Here is an 18,223-nt window from a genome sequence, read left to right on the forward strand (position 1 = left end):
GCATGTTTTACCTTGTCTTTTTGGATTGAGAACCTCATCAGGAATTTCCTTGAGAGGTCTTCAAAACTAGTGATGGATCTTGGGGGGAGGCTATCGAACCACTTCATCGCTGCTTTCGATAAAGTGGTCGGGAAAGCCTTGCATCTCGTAGCGTCGGAGGCATCGGCTAGATACATCCGACTTTTAAAGTTGCTAAGATGATGCTTGGGATCCGTAGTTCCGTCATAGAGGTCCATATCAGGGCTTTTGAAGTTCCTTGGAACTTTTGCCCTCATTATGTCCTCGCTGAAGGGATCTTCTCCGCCCGGGAGTTGATCTTCGCCTTCGTCGCGGGAGTTCTTGAGGGAGGATTCTAGCTGTAAGAGTTTCCTTTCTAACTCTTTTCGCCGTTCCATCTCCTCTTTAAGGTACCTTTCGGTTTCCTTTTGCCTCTCCCGCTCTTGTTCTAATTGCTCCAAGCGGCTATGGACCAATCCCATTAGTTCAGTTACGTGAGGTGGTCCGCCCTTTTCTGATTCACGTCCATCTGAGGAATTTACCTTCGGATTCTTTACTCCGGAGGTACCCTCTCTATGTTGATCGTTATCTTGTTGTTGGGCTGTGTCTTCATTGTCATTTCCCATGTCCAGATTCTCTTGGTCAGAATCTGTTTCCACATGGCCCTCTTCGTGGGATCTATCCGCCATCGTTGAATGATCTCTCGGGTCCCCGGCAACGGCGCCAATGTTACGGTAGGTAACCGGAGATTAATAATACGGATGGCGTTTGGCGGCCCAAGTGTATGATGGAGGAGAACTCCAGGTAGGTCCGCAACTCGGGAGGCTCCGTCCGACTTGTGCTCGCGCGTGAATGGGGGGTGGTACCTGCAAAGACACTCCGATGCCTAAGTTAGCAAGAGCGTAAGCAGGTCTTAGAGAGTATTGGACTTAGAGATACCTGAGGGCGTGTCAGTGTATTTATAGAGATGAGCCAATAACCACCGTTGGTGTAGTGCCGTATCTTTAGGGTGGTAACCGTCCCTATTATCTTGGGGAGGTTAAGATATGGCTTTATGAGGCGGTTAGAGAGATTTTAGGGGCGGTTACTCATTTGAATGAGTGTTTACCTGCCAGCTAATCTTTCGTCCGACCTCTTCTGACCAAGTCGTGGTTGATACCGACTTCTTATGTGAAGGTCGGTACTTAGCTAGGCTCTAATCCTTTAGATTAGGCCTTTTGATTGGACCTGGGCCTTTGTATTGGGCCAGGGTATGAACAGGACTCATTAAATATTCTACCTATTTTTCTGATGTAATAAGATAGAACTTCACTTATCTACATTATGATTTTATCACGAAACTAAAATGAGAGTTTTCACACCTCTAATCACTCAATCACGGCTATAATAATAATTTAAAAAGTATTTATAACATCTTATTAGATTAAAATTAAAAAAAATCTTAAACTTATTAAAATAAAATTCAATCTAGTAATTAAATAAATAAAATCAAAATACAAAAAATTAAATTTAACATTCTAATACTTAAAAATATAAACTAATAACTATTAAATAATACTTAAACTTTTTATATCACGAACATTTAAAACACATATCAAAAGTATATCATAAAACATATCATATCTTATATTTTTAAAATAAAAAAAGCTCAAGACTCAAGAGCCAACAAATTTTATTATTTTTTATCAGCATTTTTGATCATCAATTTAATTTTTTTAGTCTAAACCTATTTTTAATTTACACTTTTAAATATTGATGACTAAATCATAGCACAAAATAATAAATTTTATTCATCCTCTAACATTTTTGTTTTAATATTTTATTGCTATCTGTGACTTTTTATTTTTGAAGACTAAAATCATTATTATTGAAATATCTATAGCTATATCTTCACTTATTTTATTTATGAAGAAAGCATAATTGAAATTCAAGTATAAGTGTATAACAAAACATTAATAACCTAACAAAAGTGAGATATAAATATTTATTGCACTCCCTTTTTCAAATTCAAATTCTTAACTTTCTTTTTAAAATAAGAAAACTAAAGACAAACCTACTCCTTGATTTTGTAGTGTAGGCCACTAAAAATAAAATTATAAAATGTAAACGTTAAGAATTGAATTGTTTGGGCCAAGGAAATGAGAATATTAGGCAACTTAGCTTAAGATGTAGACACATCATACATGGAATGGTAATGACGGCGCTATCGTTGAGCCCCTAACGGATAGGGCCCACTTTGGACCCAAACGTAAAATGGGCCCACTTGAGCCCGATTTCTCGCGGTCGCTGTTCCTACAATCGTGACCGTAGAAACTTTGACGATGAAGATTTATTTGAGAAGAATGCATTGGGTGGCATCACGTTCACATCACATCACATCAAACTTTGAATGCTTGATATGCTGCTCTTGTTGTTTCTCTCACTATTAAATGTAAACTCACATCGCTCCATTACTGCATTTCTTCTTGAATTCAATTCAATCTCGTTTTCATTCTTCATTCCTCTATCCTCGATAAGCTCGTATAGAAACTTGAACCAAAGCACCTTCAGAAAATTAAAAACGCCATTGAAGAAGTAGTGAACAATTTTGGTGTGCTCAGGTATAAAATTTTCTTAATGCTTGTTACGTTTTACGCTTCTTTAATTATCTCTCCAAGTGTTCTACTATAACTTCGCCATTTTGAAAGTTTAATGAGTCTGAAACTCTTGAGGTCTGAGCTGAGCTTCTTCTCCATTTTCTTTTGATTTAATTTTTTAGTATCCGTTGAAACATTTTGATTTTGAATAAAAAATATTATTATAAAAAGAAAATGAAGAAGGAAAAGGTGTAACTGTAACGTGTAAATCTGGGATGGGCACATGGTTGGTGCAGATCCCTGTTTTCTTGGCTTTTTTGACCTCATTTTAATTACTACCTTCAAAAGGTTTCCATAAGTAGTGCCTTTTTTCCGCTCAAACACACTGCTTTTTCTATTTTACTTTCCCCTAACTTTGCTTATTGCATAATTAATTAATCCCTTCTTAACATAACACGTGACATCTGTGTACTTTATGATGAAGATTAATATGATTTATTATAATAAAGTTATGTAGAAATATAATATTCTCACATGAATGCATATGATCAAACCAAACATTTTGCGTAGCCTTAGATATTTGATATGAGGATACAATTAATTGTTGGAATAACATATATTTGGGATATAATTAGTGAAGAAGAAGGCACATTGGGAGAGTTATTGAAGCAACAGTGTCGTTTCTTTGAAGAAGGAAAAGGATGTTAGTGATGAGGAAAAGACTAGCTTGCTGCACCAGGACATCCAAAATTAGCACTGACTTTGATCATGACCACCAAGCCAGTAAGTTCCCATACTCCTCTTAATAAAATATTATTATTATTCAAAAAAAATGTTTATCGTTAATATGACCATATCATCAGGGCGGGACAATCCAAATTAAATCAAGTAACGATAAATGTTGCATATACACGTACACCTTTCTTTTCTAGTATTAAGAAAATTAAGAAAAAATATAAAAAGTTGTCTTTTAAGTTTTAACATAAAAAAAGGTACAGATATGAGTAGAAAATTTCTAGTATGATTTCTCAAAAATAAATAAATGAAATCTCTCCCAAAAATTTGAATGGTTATAGTAGAAAATTTCACTGAAAGAGTTTATATATCACTGTCACTACCTAGTACTATACTAAGTTCCCACGTAAAATAAATAAATGATTGCTTAGTGTCAGTTTAAGACGAGAGTATAAGCGCCTAAGATTTTCAAAGATTCATGATGTTGCACGTCAATTGATTAGGTGCATCTATAGAAGCAAATGTTGCACGTCAATTGATTAGGTGCATCTATAGAAGCAAATTTTAGAAGTATACAGCGTAGAATGAATGAAGCGAATGAAGGGTGTAGTGTGTGTACCCCACTTACTAGTTAGTAGCTTGGTCTCTGGGTCAAATGTACATTTATTTAATTGGGTTGTGCCTACTTACTGCCTCTGCAACTCCCCCTGCCACAGGCAAATACAAATTCAATTGAGGACTTTCAAAAATTGAAAACTATGCATACACTGTACTGTATTTTCGAATTTGGATTTGGATGGAGATTGTGGATTGTACCTTTCTTCCCCACCTTTTACGAGCTATTGGATCATATGAAGGAGTGGACTAGTCACCAAAAGAAAAAAAATATGGAGTGGACTCATTTATGCATCCGAAGGTCATAATACTTTCTATAATACTTTCTATGGTTTAAAATAATTGAAAAAAAAACATATAAATAAAATTAATACATAGGTTTTAATAAAGTATAATGCTGCAGAAATAGATAAAATTACTTCTAAATAAATACGGGTAATTACTGCTTGAGTAATCAATACATTAAATTAAAAACTTTTAGTAAATGTTGGAACATTTAAGTTAAAAATATTGGGCTCAACACCAAAAGATTTTATACTTTTGAGTTTGAGAATAAAATTAAAACTTTTAGTAAATGTTGGAACATTTAATATGTTTTTTCCTTTTCCCTAAAATGAAAAGTTCTCACAGTGCTATTTAATTTTTATTCAAAAGGTTAAACACGTATTGATAAAAAGGATTAGCGTCCAATCTCTTAAATCGAGTTGCATGCGACAAACTTGACTAATGCTCTCTTGTGTGATTGTGAACCTGAGTGCCTTATTGTGTGGCATGTCTTCGTGGAAGCATTTCATACAACAACTCTGTACTAAGATTATTTTGTCTAAACATATTTAAGTATTAACTATAACCAACTGCTTATGTTTGTGTTATAGTTTATTACTTCACATGTCTTTAGATAAACAATTTCTCAACATTTAAGACTGAAGAGGACAGGATAACTAACACATGTTCTATTTTCTTGTCCCTTGTCAATGCTTTCTAAATCGTCCAGCAGAGATGTTTGACCTGCTAAATAATTATTGATCTTGAATATAATGACCTTGGTATAACTCTGACTCCTTATGAGCTCGTGCTTTTAAGAAGCTTGATAATAATAACTTTGTAAAATGCTGCTGAGTAGCTATTGTTAAATAGCAACAACCAGCAAACCACCCAATTAATTGTTTGACAACTTTTGACACTGGAATGTTTCAGGGATTATGACATATGATGGCCTTGAGAGTTGCATTCTTGACAACCAATCTTCTGAAGATGAAAGCAGAACTAGCAGAGGAGATGGATGTATAACCGATTCATTCAATGACGAATGGGAACTCTCTCAGAGTCCTCAACATTTTTATGTCAAAGAGAAGCCTGCTTATGCTATGCAGTGTTCGGATGTGGAAGCCATGAGAGAAAAGTTCTCAAAGTTGCTGCTAGGTGATGATATTACAGGAGGAACTAAGGGCCTCAATACAGCTTTAGCTTTGTCTAATGCCATCTCTAGCCTATCAGGTTTGCTTTCGATGCTTTTTACCTTTTTTCAATCTCTCAGTTCCATTTATATTTGAGAAACTTACATATATTTTCAAAAAATGTCTCTGATTTTAATGCCAAAATATGCAGTGACGGTGTTTGGCGAGTTGTGGAAATTGGAACCGTTACCTGAAGAACGGAAGAGCAAATGGCAAAGAGAAATGGACTGGTTGCTGTCTCCTACAAACTATATGGTTGAGTTGGTTCCTGCAAAGCAAAATGCTGCCAATGGTGGAATCTTTGAGGTATTGTTTCATTTGATCTGGAATGGAAATGATTTAACATTTTATATGAATCACACTTCAGTACAATAAGATAGTCATCGTGTTTGAACAGATAATGACCCCGAAAGCTCGTTCTGATGTCCACATGAATCTTCCAGCACTTCAGAAATTGGACTCTATGCTTATTGTAGGTCAAAATCTTCATTTTATAAACATCCTGTGGAATCACTATGTAGACTGTATCGACACTTAATGTTTTGATTGACAGGAGACACTAGAATCCATGGTGAATACTGAGTTTTGGTATGAAGAGGGAGGAAGCCGGGCAGAAAGGAGGAGCACGAGTGTAAGACAAAGCAAAAGATGGTGGTTGCCCTCACCCCAAGTACCAAGTACTGGGCTTTCGGACACTGAACGAAAGAGGTTGATTCATCGGGGAAGGGTGGTACACCAAATATTCAAGGCTGCCAAATCGATAAATGATAATATTTTGCTTGAAATGCCTGTTCCAACAATTATTAAAGATGCACTTCTAAAGGTGAGACTTGGAACTCTGGAGACCCATGTTTTTGTTAACCTCAACCACTATATTCCCAATAGTGATGATTAAAGATACCAGAAAAATAGGATGAATCTATCGTTAGGTATAAAGTATGAACATGAATAGAACATTCCATTATAAGGAATAGTATTGGTTGTTAATTCTTAATCTGGTAACACAAGAAAATTTGCAAGTTTTTTCATTCTTGGATCAAGAAATATGCAATCATAATGCTAGATAAACTTTCTGTGCACTGTAATGCAATCTTCATTGAATCATCGACTAAAATAATCTCTCTGCATTTTCAGTCTGGAAAGGCAAGCCTGGGAGAGGAATTGCACATGGTTTTGACAGCTGAATCAAGCAGTGGAGAAGAAATGCTCAAGTATCTTAATTTAAAAACTGAACATAAAGCCTTAGAGACTGTTAATAAATTAGAAGCTGCTATGTTTTCATGGAAAGAAAGAATGAGAATTACACAAGAAGATAGTGGCAAGTCCCCACTACGAACCTCATGGCCTTTCATGAAGGACTCCATGCCAAGTACCGAAAAGGTGGGGCTGTGGTTGGACCGTGCACAAACTCTTTTAAAGCTGCTTAAAAGTAGATACCCAAACCTTCCTCAAACATTTCTTGATGCTGCCAAAGTTCAGTATGGCAAGGTGAGTTTCTAAATGTTACTTATTCTGAGTGTGGAAAGTTTCCTACATATGCTTTCATTTATCTGCTTCAATAACAAGCATGTTACTGTTATTTGTCCCCAAGAAAAATGAAAAATCCATGTCATATTGAATTATTGCCTACAACGATCTTTTTTAGATTGATCTTGGTTTGAAAGATCTTTTCAAACTGTAAAATTAATTTACCTTAGAATGTCATACTAAAATATCTTAAAACATCTTTTTTTGTGTTATAAAATGAAGATCTTTTTTCCTACAAGAATGAAAAGACAGAATTATGAGTTGTTGAGGTCCAAAAGTTTCTCCTTATCAACGGCGAGGAAAATTTTCAAACATTAAAGTGGTAATGTTAGCTGCTTCTTTCTGCAGGATATTGGGCATTCCATTCTGGAAGCATATTCCAGAGTTCTTGCAAGTTTAGCCTTAAGCATACTATCTAGAATAGGGGATATACTGCAGGAGGATGCTTTAAGCAATCCGAATTCCCCCATGGCATCAATTAATTCTTACTCTCCTGGGACAAGTCTTTCAGAATCTTGGGTGGCTAGCTCACATGTCAAGCACTCGTTGATTGATAAGATGAACAAGGCAGATGTACAGTACTGTGAATCTAGCTGCGATAGTAATTCTGATTTAGAGCTTTCATCTGCAGAGGCCAAAGCCAACTCTGTAACTAGCACACCAAGCCGTAATCGAGTTTGGTGCATTGGTAGAGAGGCTTGTAAAAGTGTGTCTCCCTGAATATCCCCATAGGAGGGTTTTGGAGCCTAATTTTGTATATGACTAAATGTTGATAATTGTTGTTAACATATGCTTATTATTAATGCAAGCAAATTAATAGATTTTGCCTCATAAACTCTTTTATTATGTACCATGGTGGTATATAAGAGTTTCTTTCTGACTAGGCTAAAATAAAATATCGAACATCTCAGTTATTGTATTTGGAACAAGTAGGCAATTAGGCATAACACGAAAAGAAAAATGAAAGGAAAAGACGTAGCAAATCAAGTAGAAAAAGCACAAAAATAAAAAAATAGTGTGATCATATGCATAATACATGCAGTCTAGTCAATCCTGAAGGAATTCTTTATCAGGTTTAGCTCTATGATGACATCCTCCATGCTCATTCTTTCTTTTGATGGCTCCACGGAAGAGTGAAGTACCAATCCGGCTCCTGTCCATTTTTAAAAATGACAACATGATCCCTCAAAATAAAATTGATCCACTTCGGTCCCTGTCTCCTGATTCCGTCACACTCCTGATTCCGTCACACAACGCGGTCTCTGTGGGTATTTTTCCGTCAACTCATAATATTAATAATTTACTCATAGTGTATTTTAGTATTCTTTGGTGACTGATAGTGTATTTTAGTATAAAGATATCAAATAAAATTATTAATTTAGTTTAAAGAGATAAAAAATTAAATTTGTTATTACTTTTACTATATATTAAATAATGTATTCATTAGTTTTCACTTTATTGTGAAAAATTATCTAGATCATAATACTAATAGTATATCATAGGGTTATTATTATTAATGTATTAACTGAATTTTAATGTTTATTATTTATATATTTAAAAATTATATTTGAGAATGATTTATTTAATTTCATAATAAATGATATTTTTAAATTTAAATAATTTATTAATTAATTTGTACTTATTATACCATATATTTAATAATTTATTGAAAAAAGAATATTAATATAATAAATAAAAAAATAATCTAAAAAAATATTGTTTAAAAAATTATAAGGACAAATAAATCTCTAACCAATTTAAATTTAGAAACAATTAGATCCCTGTCCATTTCTGAACCTGACACGTCAGCATTTTCTGTTCAGAGTTGACAGAAAAATACCCACAGAAACCGCGTTGTGTGATAGAATCAGGGGACAAAGACCAAAGTGGATTGATTTTATTTTGAGGGATCGCGTTGTCATTTTTAAAAATGGACAGAAACACCGGATTGGTACTTCACTCCCACGGAACAAGCAAGTCCAATCTTAAACGGTGATTGTAAACACTTCTCTGCATCAGAACGTCTTATTGTCGAGTTGCCCCTGCTGTTTTCTGCTGCTGCTGTTCCATCTACTAGAATGAGACCCGTGCAATGCGCAGGACGGTAAATTAATGATAGTATATAATAAATATTAAAAATTGTTATATTTTGTAGAAATAAATTAAATGTGTAAATTGAAGCTAAATTTAAAAAGTGTTTTATTTTAAATAATTTGTAGTACAAAAGATTTGGATGTTGGAGTTGTACAAAGTGACATTTTTATTTGGTGATTTGATTTTTGCATTTGTTTTAGTTGATAGACTTAGTCATCTTATGTGGCGCTCGTCTTCCTTTTTTCTTTTTGTCTAGGTTTTTGCGAAGACATGTTCTTTATGAATTGTTGAGTTTGATGCACTTTTTATTGTGTTATTTGGTTCCATCTTTGTATGTATCATGTATGTTCTTCTTTCGAAGATGTGTCTTGAATTTGTATGGTTTTCTTTCTCCTTAATCTCTTGATGGGGTAGTGCTTCAATGTCATTATTTTTCTGAAATGTCATTAGTGAGTTATTTATAAAAATTAATAAATTAATTGTTGCGGTTAAAAATTTATTGTATTGTTTATAACGATAAAATATAATAAATATAAGAATATAAATTCAATGTATTTGGAGGTTACAAATTTATTGGATTCTATTTTTTAGTTTTTTATTTGTATCTAATATGAAAATGTATGTCTAATATCATATTTTTTGGTTTCGTTTTGATACTCTTTTAATAAATTTGTTTTTTTTTTTAGTTTTCAAATATTCTTTTCAAAATTTATATTGATAAAATTAAATAGAATTTGTTTTTAATAATAAGTAAAAACTACAATAATAGTTCTTTGTACCTAATGTTATTTCTAAAAATTAAAATAATTAATTTTTCTTTTATCAAAGATACAGAGACTCGAATTCGCGACCAATATGGGAGACTATGCTATTTGAGGTATAACATTATTGTGGTTATAAATTTATTGTATTATTTATAACGGTAAGATATAATAAATATAGGAATATGAGCCAACTTTATTCTTTAAGAGATCATCTCATTTAAAAAGAAAAAGTAGTAAATAAAAAGTATATACATTTGGCGACATTGGTGGTTTACATGAGAGGCAACCCCCAAGGATTAATTGAAGATAAGCAGATATATAGAGCCTGAGAGTGATTACAAGCAGAGAATATTTTGCAGTACCAAGTATCTTAGCTTATTAACTTTTTGAAATATACAGGCAATCCCAATATACGTTTTGTATTTGCTTGTATTTTTATTAGTGAAATGAAAGAATACAGCTGACTGTGAAATACTTACTTTAGTTTCTTGATTATTGTTAAGCTATCCTTTTTATCATCGGTGAAAGATGATTAAGAGAAGATTACAACAATAATAATAATGTTTATTACTTATTACATTGAAAATGGAAGATCATCTAGATTTCAGGGTGGGCTTTGACATTTAAGACAGGTTTACCACAAGTAGGGTTGCATGGAAAGGCACAATCAATGTGTTGGAAAGGCTTTCGTTCATAAAACCAGTCACCAACGGCCTTAGCAATAGTCTGCAAATTAGTAATAAGATAAGCAAAGCAGAAAGAAAGAGTGAGTGCGTGTAAGAAATACATACAGTATTTGCAAGCTGAGGTGCATCAGGATTGAACCAAAGCTCTTGCATTCCCGTTTGGCAGTGGATGTAGCAAGAATCTATGAACATTCCTTTTGATGGAGAGTTCTGCACCCCACTCAATGCCTTTATGAAATCCTCTCTAAACCCTGAACAAATCAAACACGTTACTCATATTAACATACACACATTCATTGATTCTATTCTTTTTCACCTTGCACAGCATCTAGTTCATCAGGTGTGCAATTGCTTAAGTTCTCTTTGCAGTTTTTCCAGCTTCCGTGTGGATCCGCCATCCCCGGTACCAAAATGTTTCTAATCTGAATGAAAATCACACAGATAATGTTGGGATCTTCCTACTATGATCCGCAATTTAACAGAATAATATGATCATGTCACCTGCCATGAGTCATAGGCTGCATTTACAACGAAAATGGGCGTGGCGATATCTTGTGCCACATATTGTGGGAAAAAGCACTGCACCAGAAGCAGAGGTATCAGTGCTTGCTTCTTGCTTGCACAGTTACATAAATCAATCATAGACTTACCAGGCCAGCACCATATTTTGAAGTGCAGGATTTAGACAAATACTTTGCTGATCCCTATAACATGGAAACCTCTTATCTTACTCATTATGGTGAGAAGTAGGAAAAATAAATTCAAAAGTTAAAGTAGGCCAAGAGTAGAGTAGAGTACATGTGTTTCAACAACTCCTTTGTAGAAATTTTCAATGTGCTTTGTTCCAGAGACATCTGGTCTGTTACACAACATATTTAAGCAAGTATCAAGTATGAAGAAGCAGAGCAAAACTAAGTAAGGAGTCATACACATGGATAAAATAGCCGGCATCCGGCACGCATTTCACTCTGGCACCATTTGGTAGGAAGGATTTGAAGCGATCGCAGTTCAATATAGCAGCCAATCCTCCAGCAGAGCATCCGGAGAGAATAGCCTGTGTAATAAGTAATTGAGTGAGTGAGTGAATCATAGAATAAGAATAGTCTTAATGTAATGTGTGTGTCATTCTTACATTTTCAGCATTCTCCATTCCTTTTGCAAGTAAATGCTTAATGACTGCTTCAAAAATTCTTGCTCCTCTGAAGTGCAGATTGTTTATCTGATTTCACAACATAAATAATATCATGTCATAAAAATGTAATAGAATTTCCAAATACATTCAAAATTTTGAAAACACTTACTGGATCAACTTCTTCCACATCACCAGTAAATGATGATCCATCACAGTACCTAATCTTGATTCTGTTCCAGTTGTAGAAATCTGGAAACAAATGCATAACATAACATAACACAATATGAATATGAATATGTGTAGTGTAACTCTGGATATACCAACCTGGATTATAAACTTGTTGGTTGTTAAGTATTCCATAAAAGCCAGACTGCGTATCCATTTGTTTGGATGAACCTAAGCGAGTGTCCTTGCGTTGAAGGCAAGTAGATACATCATTGCACCATCCTCCTCCCTATTAGCAACAAAACACAACTGCTTTAAAATAATGAGCCTTTCACTTTAACTTAAATTATGCATTCATCTTCCTATTCTCTAAGCATCCTAACATTTCAATTTTTGGAAAGGGATATACCTCAAGAAAAACAATCCAGCTGTTAACACCTTCGCCGGATCCCTTATCGAAGTGGTAGGCCGGTGGACTACCATCCAAACAAACTGCACAGACGTGCTTAACTTGAATTTCCCAAACTAAATAAATATCATTGAAAATTGAACACAGTTATAATGCTCAGGATCAAGATGATCCCTATAATCAACCACCAAAACAATTGTTCGTTACCAGCTCCTTTTGATTCTGCATCCTCCAAGTAAGTGATTGGAACAAAACCAGATCCTTCTGACTTTACCAATAACAGTACACATACTGGAAGATTTAACCATTGCCAAATTCTTGATATCTCCATTCAGCAAAATCAAATAACAAAACTTATGCATTTGAAAACAAAAACAATGTGCGTTAAGTACAAGTATCAAGATACATACATAATTAACATAATACCAAAAGATTTTGGCCTGTTAGAATATATTATGATAAATTAACATTCATTCTAATTCTTTAGCATATCTTAGTATTTATTATAGGATATTACGTTTTTATTATTTCGGTGCCGCTTATAAATATCATTGTATATTGAATCATTACACACAACTTGAATACACACAAATCTTTCTCTACTTCTTTCTCTTACCTTTCTAACATGGCCAAAGTGAAACCATAGATGACATCCTTGAATCATATATGAATAGTGTAACCATCAAGGTTGGCACTTAACAAACAGAAAGGAAGAAAATATTTCCTACACTTCCAATTCTTTTATTGACAGATATAGAGATAAAAGTTAAATATAAAGGAAAGAAAGGAATAAGAGAAGATCATTTTTAGAATGATCTTGGTTGGAAAGATCTTTTCAAACTGTAAAGTTAATTTATCTTTGAATACCGTAGTAAAATATCTTGAACATCTTTTTTTGTGTTATAAAATGAAGATCTTTTTCCTACAAGAATGAAAAGAGATAATTATTAGTTGAGGTCCAAAAGTTTCTTCTTATCGAAGGTGTGGAAATTTTTGAAACATTAAGTGGTAATGTTAGCTGCTTCTTTTTGCAGGATATTGGGCATTCCATTCTGGAAGCATATTCTAGAGTTGTTGCAAGTTTAGCCTTAAGCATACTAAAAGAAAAATGAAAGGGAAAGAAGTATCAAATCAAGTAGAAAAAGCATAAAAATAGAAATGCTGTGATGATATGCATAATACATGCAGTCTAGTCAGCATTTCCAGAAGAATCCCAAAGCTATACATGTCGCCTTCTTTTGATGCCTCATAACCCATTCCATACTCTGCAATATGCTCTAGTTTGATTAATGCTTTGGAAGATATTACTAGAGAGTAGACTAAAAAATCCAAAGGACCAAAAGCAAAATGATTTTCTGAATTACAAAAATGGTTCCAGTAAAATAGTTGAATTCCATGGTAATGTGACAGGAATGATAAACTTAACTGGTTATAACTCAAATCCAATCTTTTTCTCTTTCTTTTTAAGTGTAAATTAAACTGATCATCTCTGAGGTTAGATAAATATTAAACGGAACATGTTTCTGTTTATATAGGGAGATGGTGCAAACATGACAATTCAACAATGGTTATATAAGCAGAGTAAGAGTAATTAAACACCCCCTCCTTCCCTCTCTCTTCTTTTCTGCTTATTAGTTGCATGCAGATTATTGCAAAGCACCGAATGCAGTTAAAGGAGCAATACTATGCATGTAGTTGAGAAAAGAGAAACGTTACAAAACAGAAAGGAAATAATACATTGACCTTTAAGTCGGTATATTACACTTTAAAATTGTACTAGAATGAGACCCACCCGACGTGCGAGAGGTAAATTAATGATAGTATATAATAAATATTAAAAATGACTATGTTTTATAGAATTAAATACGTGTAACTAAAGTTAAATTTAAAAGGTGTTTTGTTTAAAATGTTGGAAATAAGTAGTATGACTACAATCTAATCAATCATGTGTCAAATAATTTGTTATTGTTATTATATTAAAATGTTAATATAATAAGATCATTGATTAAATTTAGAGATCTATCATTGTGATAGTGATCATAATATTGAGAGATAAATCTTTTATAATTTAATCTAAATTATTTTTTGTCATACAATTATTAAAAATGACATTAATAATCCGGAAAGATCAATATATATAGTCTTCATTGGATGAAGATTAATAGATCTCATTTATTAAATTATATATATAGATGGTGCATATAGAGATATGACCATTGAACTGACTCACTGATTATTTTGTTCATGTTTGTAATATTTTATAGTTTTCTTTTTGGGTTTCGATTGGATAGGTCAAATACCGGATACCATTAAGCAGTATCGCAGATGTAGCCTGTTTTGGAGAAACCCAACTTGCCCATTGAATTTTGTTCTTAACTTCTTATCCATTACCATTTCACGTACATTGCTTTCTCACGCCGCAATGAATTTCTTGAAGACTTTGCATATTCACAACTCCTATAGCCAAAAGGGGCTCTATCCAATCTTTATTCAATCTTTTAAATCCAATGTAATTAGATATCTTACTATATTAATAGAATTAAAAGAATAAATTAATTTTATGGAAAAGCTCTGCATACAAGCCATTAGGGCTTGTATGCTTTACAAGTTTATTAAACAATAAATTTAAAATACGCGCTCCTCCACGTACGTTGATTACACGCGCTATATAATATCCCGCGTATATCTAACTTCCAACTTTAAAATATTTGTTTCCTTCTTCGTTTTCGTTATTTTGAGATTTGGTTGTTCTTCTTCTCGTGCGTCTTCCCTCATTCTTCTCCATCGATCTTTTCCTCTTCTTTTCTCACTGGTATGTTCTTCGTTTACGTTCTTTTTCTCTCTCTGCAACTCGAGCTTCGTTTTCTCTTTTGATTTGTTGTTTTCTGAAATCAAAGTTTGAACTCGTTTTGAAGATAATGGATCCTTCAAGCTCTGATTGTGTGCTGAATCCAGGCGATGTGGATTATGAATTTGAATCTAACGAAGTTCCTGAGGTTTGATTTACAGTAATTTGTATAGCATTGTGTAGTTTAAAAATTGCTGAACATTGTTTAATTACCTGGAATTTATAGCAGACGCTCGGGTGTAGATCAATTCTTCTTTGGGTGTATTTTAGCTATAAGTGTGGGTGTATATACACTTTACTGGTTTTTTGTTATTTTTAATTGAGTTGTTGTTGTTCAGGTGTATTTTATCAGACATGATTGGGTGTGTTTTTAGTTTTTGACATGGTATATTCTGCAGCCTGTGTATTGACAGTTTATGGCTTTAAAGGTCATTCTGTAGTTGAGTTGTTTCGGTTCGGGTGTATCATGTTAGACATGATTGGGTGTATTTATATCATATATATGGGTGTATTCACAGTTCTGACACGGTGTATTGTGCAGCCTCTCTCGGTTGTTGATGACGAGCTTGTTCCGAAGGTCGGAATGACCTTTACCACCCTTGAAGATGCCGGAAAATTTTACAGGAACTACGCCAAGGCTGCAGGTTTCTCTACAAGAGTTCGGAGCACAAATAGGAAAGGAAACGAGATTAAGAATCAACTGATTACATGTAGTAGAGAGGAAAAATGGAAATCTAAAATATCTCCGACTGAGAAGACCAATCCGACAGCCGGTTTAAACTGTTCTGCAAGAATTTATATACACACATTGAAGGATGTCGGTGCTTGGATTATTTCAAAGGTTGTGCTGGATCATTCACACCCCTGCTGTCCAAGCAAAGCAGAGATGCTCAAACAGCACAGGGAACTAAGCATGTCAATTCGTCATACGATAGAGAATAACGACGAGGCCGGTATCAGACCAAGCAAAACCTACCAATCATTTGTTGTGGCTGCCGAGGGTCACTGCGAGTTAAATTTCATCGAAAAGGACGTGAGGAATTACATTACCAGGGAAGTGCGGAATGTTTCCGAACAAGAAGATGCAAAGGAATTCAGGAAATATTTCTTAAGAATGAAAGAGAAGAATCCGAATTTCTTTTTTGAGCTCGAACTCGAGGAGGATCAATCGATTAAGTTGGCTTTTTGGGCCGACGCAAGAAGCAGAGCTGCCTTTGAGTATTTCAGAGACGTCATTTCATTCGACACCACCTACAATACAAACAGGTAACAAACTGCCCCTGTTTACGATGCTAAATTAATGTATTTTTATGAATCCGCAGCAGAGGTGTATATTGGCTGTTTCATTGGGTGTATACGAAGCATTTGTTAGGGTGTACCTAATGATTTTGCATTCTGGACCATGGTAATTTGTTTCAGGTATAATTTGGTCTGTGGTTCTTTTGTCGGGGTGAATCACCACGGTCAGTCAACACTTCTTGGATGCTCTTTGATGAAGAACGAAGAAATTGAATCATTCAAATGGTTATTTCAATGCTGGCTTCGTTGCATGGGAGGAAACGCTCCGAAAGGGTTTCTCACTGATCAGTGCGCATCAATGAAAAGGGCTTTAGAGGCCTGTATGCCAACAACAGTTCACCACTGGTGTATTTGGCACATCATGAAGAAGATTCCAAGCAAATTAAACGGGTACAAGGGACATGCCGATATCGAACAACAAATGAGCCATGTTGTTTCGAACTCTCATAGCAAAGACTCATTCGATAGGAATTGGAACGATTTTCTGGTGAATTTTGGTCTTGCGGACAACAAGTGGCTTTCAGGTAATGTGTTTTTAAAATCTGCAGCAGAGGTGTAAATTGTACGATCTCTCGGGTGTATTTTACAGTAGCAAAGGTGTAAATTACATGTTTTTTAGGTGTATTTATAGCAGTTTTTGGGTGTATTCTGCAGATCTTTATGAAGACTATCATATATGGGTTCCAATCTATCTGGATCACCACTTCTGGGCAGGGATGAGAAGCACACAAAGGAGGGAGAGTATGCATTCATTTTTCAACAAGTTTATTACCTGGAATAGCTCGCTTATTCAATTTGTCAAACAGTACGATAATTGCCATAGAAGTAGGGAGCAAGCAGAGGGAGAATCAGATGCTGCAGATTTTCATACGGTCATACCGTGTGCAACCAAATCCTCCATTGAAGCTCAGTTTCAAGATGCGTACACTCACGCAAAGTTTAGGAAAGTCCAAGCCCAATTCAGAGGAAAGGCGAATTGCATCACTAGATTAAAGAATTCTGCTCTAGGCTATTCAGTATACGAAGTCGGAGAACAAGTTTCCAGCTCAATATTGGACAAGTTCGCGGTTACCTACGACTCAGTTGCAGCCGAGGTAAAATGCCAATGCTTATTATTCGAGTCGAGAGGGATACTGTGCCGTCACGCACTAAGCGTGTTAAGCTTCGAACAAGTAAGCCAAGTGTCCCCTAGATACATACTGGAACGATGGAGCAAGAAGGTAAAGAGGCAACACACATACATCAAGAGCAGCCACGACGAGCCACTAATGGAGCCAAGAAGCAAGAGGTTCGACCAATTGGTTTTTTGTTCGCAAAATATTTGTGAATTTGCCTCCGAATCGGAGGAGCTGACTGCAATTCTGCACCGTGCGTACGATAACGTCATGGCCGAGATGGAAGCATTAAAAGCCAAAAGGAAGGGGACATCTTCTTTATCCCACAAAGACGCCAACTTGGAATCCGTTAACGAGCTTCAAAGCTCGCCAAGGATTCGAACAAGAGGACGTCCAAAAAACAGGCTAGGTTCAAAGCTCGAGAAACAGATTGCAAATGCCACAAAGAAGAAGAAGACGAAAGTTTTAAGCGAGGTAAATGTAATGTTCTTTAAATTTGTGGCGATTGAGTTTATTTTTCTAGTTAATAGTTTAGTTAATGCGGGAGTGTTATATTCAGATAAACCTGTTTGATGCTGCATCAGCGGCGCATTCAAATTGCAGCCAATATCAGGGACAAGTTATAAATTATCAGTTCAGGGTACCAGCAGCAGGGGATAACTCTTTGGGTGTATAGTTATAAAGAGTATGGGTGTAAAATCACTGTTACTTTTGGGTGTATTTTTGTTAATTGACAATTTACATATAGACACATATATAGATACATATAGAACAAAAGCTGTAAAAATTCACAGGTTATGGGCG

General features: G+C 34.8%; 2 protein-coding genes across 4 annotated transcripts; one reads left to right on the forward strand and one right to left on the reverse strand.

Moving 5' to 3' along the window:
* Positions 1 to 2,394: 2,394 nt before the first annotated feature.
* Positions 2,395 to 7,742, forward strand: LOC127746520 (rop guanine nucleotide exchange factor 14-like). Of its 3 annotated transcripts, none has more exons than XM_052260126.1 (8): positions 2,395 to 2,597; positions 3,209 to 3,356; positions 5,121 to 5,420; positions 5,532 to 5,686; positions 5,778 to 5,852; positions 5,934 to 6,203; positions 6,515 to 6,868; positions 7,256 to 7,742. In XM_052260126.1, exons 2-8 carry the CDS (start codon positions 3,275 to 3,277, stop codon positions 7,625 to 7,627), a joined length of 1,608 nt encoding a protein of 535 aa, XP_052116086.1. In that variant the 5' UTR covers positions 2,395 to 2,597; positions 3,209 to 3,274; the 3' UTR covers positions 7,628 to 7,742. The 3 variants fall into 3 exon arrangements, with proteins under 3 accessions (XP_052116086.1, XP_052116359.1, XP_052116491.1); XM_052260399.1 differs by having other exon boundaries at positions 3,214 to 3,356; XM_052260531.1 differs by having other exon boundaries at positions 3,217 to 3,356.
* Positions 7,743 to 10,131: 2,389 nt separating this feature from the next.
* On the reverse strand, positions 10,132 to 12,635 carry LOC107475449 (pectin acetylesterase 8-like). Its single transcript, XM_016095085.3, has 12 exons — positions 12,365 to 12,635; positions 12,158 to 12,240; positions 11,908 to 12,037; positions 11,753 to 11,832; positions 11,584 to 11,670; positions 11,381 to 11,505; positions 11,250 to 11,310; positions 11,102 to 11,155; positions 10,953 to 11,030; positions 10,768 to 10,873; positions 10,557 to 10,702; positions 10,132 to 10,491 (listed from the first exon to the last, which is right to left on the reverse strand). The coding sequence occupies exons 1-12, from the start codon at positions 12,486 to 12,488 to the stop codon at positions 10,363 to 10,365; spliced, it is 1,203 nt and encodes a 400-aa protein (XP_015950571.1). The 5' UTR covers positions 12,489 to 12,635; the 3' UTR covers positions 10,132 to 10,362.
* Positions 12,636 to 18,223: the final 5,588 nt, after the last annotated feature.

The sequence above is a fragment of the Arachis duranensis genome, chromosome 1, assembly GCF_000817695.3.
Source record: "Arachis duranensis cultivar V14167 chromosome 1, aradu.V14167.gnm2.J7QH, whole genome shotgun sequence".
In the NCBI taxonomy this organism is placed as follows: domain Eukaryota; kingdom Viridiplantae; phylum Streptophyta; class Magnoliopsida; order Fabales; family Fabaceae; genus Arachis; species Arachis duranensis.

Excerpts from the sequence above, each read along its gene's own strand:
- LOC127746520 (XM_052260126.1), top strand. The coding sequence starts at position 3,275 with ATGTTAGTGATGAGGAAAAGACTAGCTTGCTGCACCAGGACATCCAAA. Across the intron at positions 3,357-5,120 it reads TGATCATGACCACCAAGCCA|GGATTATGACATATGATGGC; the intron begins GTAAGTTCCCAT and ends GGAATGTTTCAG. Across the intron at positions 5,421-5,531 it reads TGCCATCTCTAGCCTATCAG|TGACGGTGTTTGGCGAGTTG; the intron begins GTTTGCTTTCGA and ends CAAAATATGCAG.
- LOC107475449 (XM_016095085.3), bottom strand. The coding sequence starts at position 12,488 with ATGGAGATATCAAGAATTTGGCAATGGTTAAATCTTCCAGTATGTGTA. Across the intron at positions 12,038-12,157 it reads GCTGGATTGTTTTTCTTGAG|GGAGGAGGATGGTGCAATGA; the intron begins GTATATCCCTTT and ends TGTTGCTAATAG. Across the intron at positions 11,671-11,752 it reads ATGTGGAAGAAGTTGATCCA|ATAAACAATCTGCACTTCAG; the intron begins GTAAGTGTTTTC and ends TTGTGAAATCAG.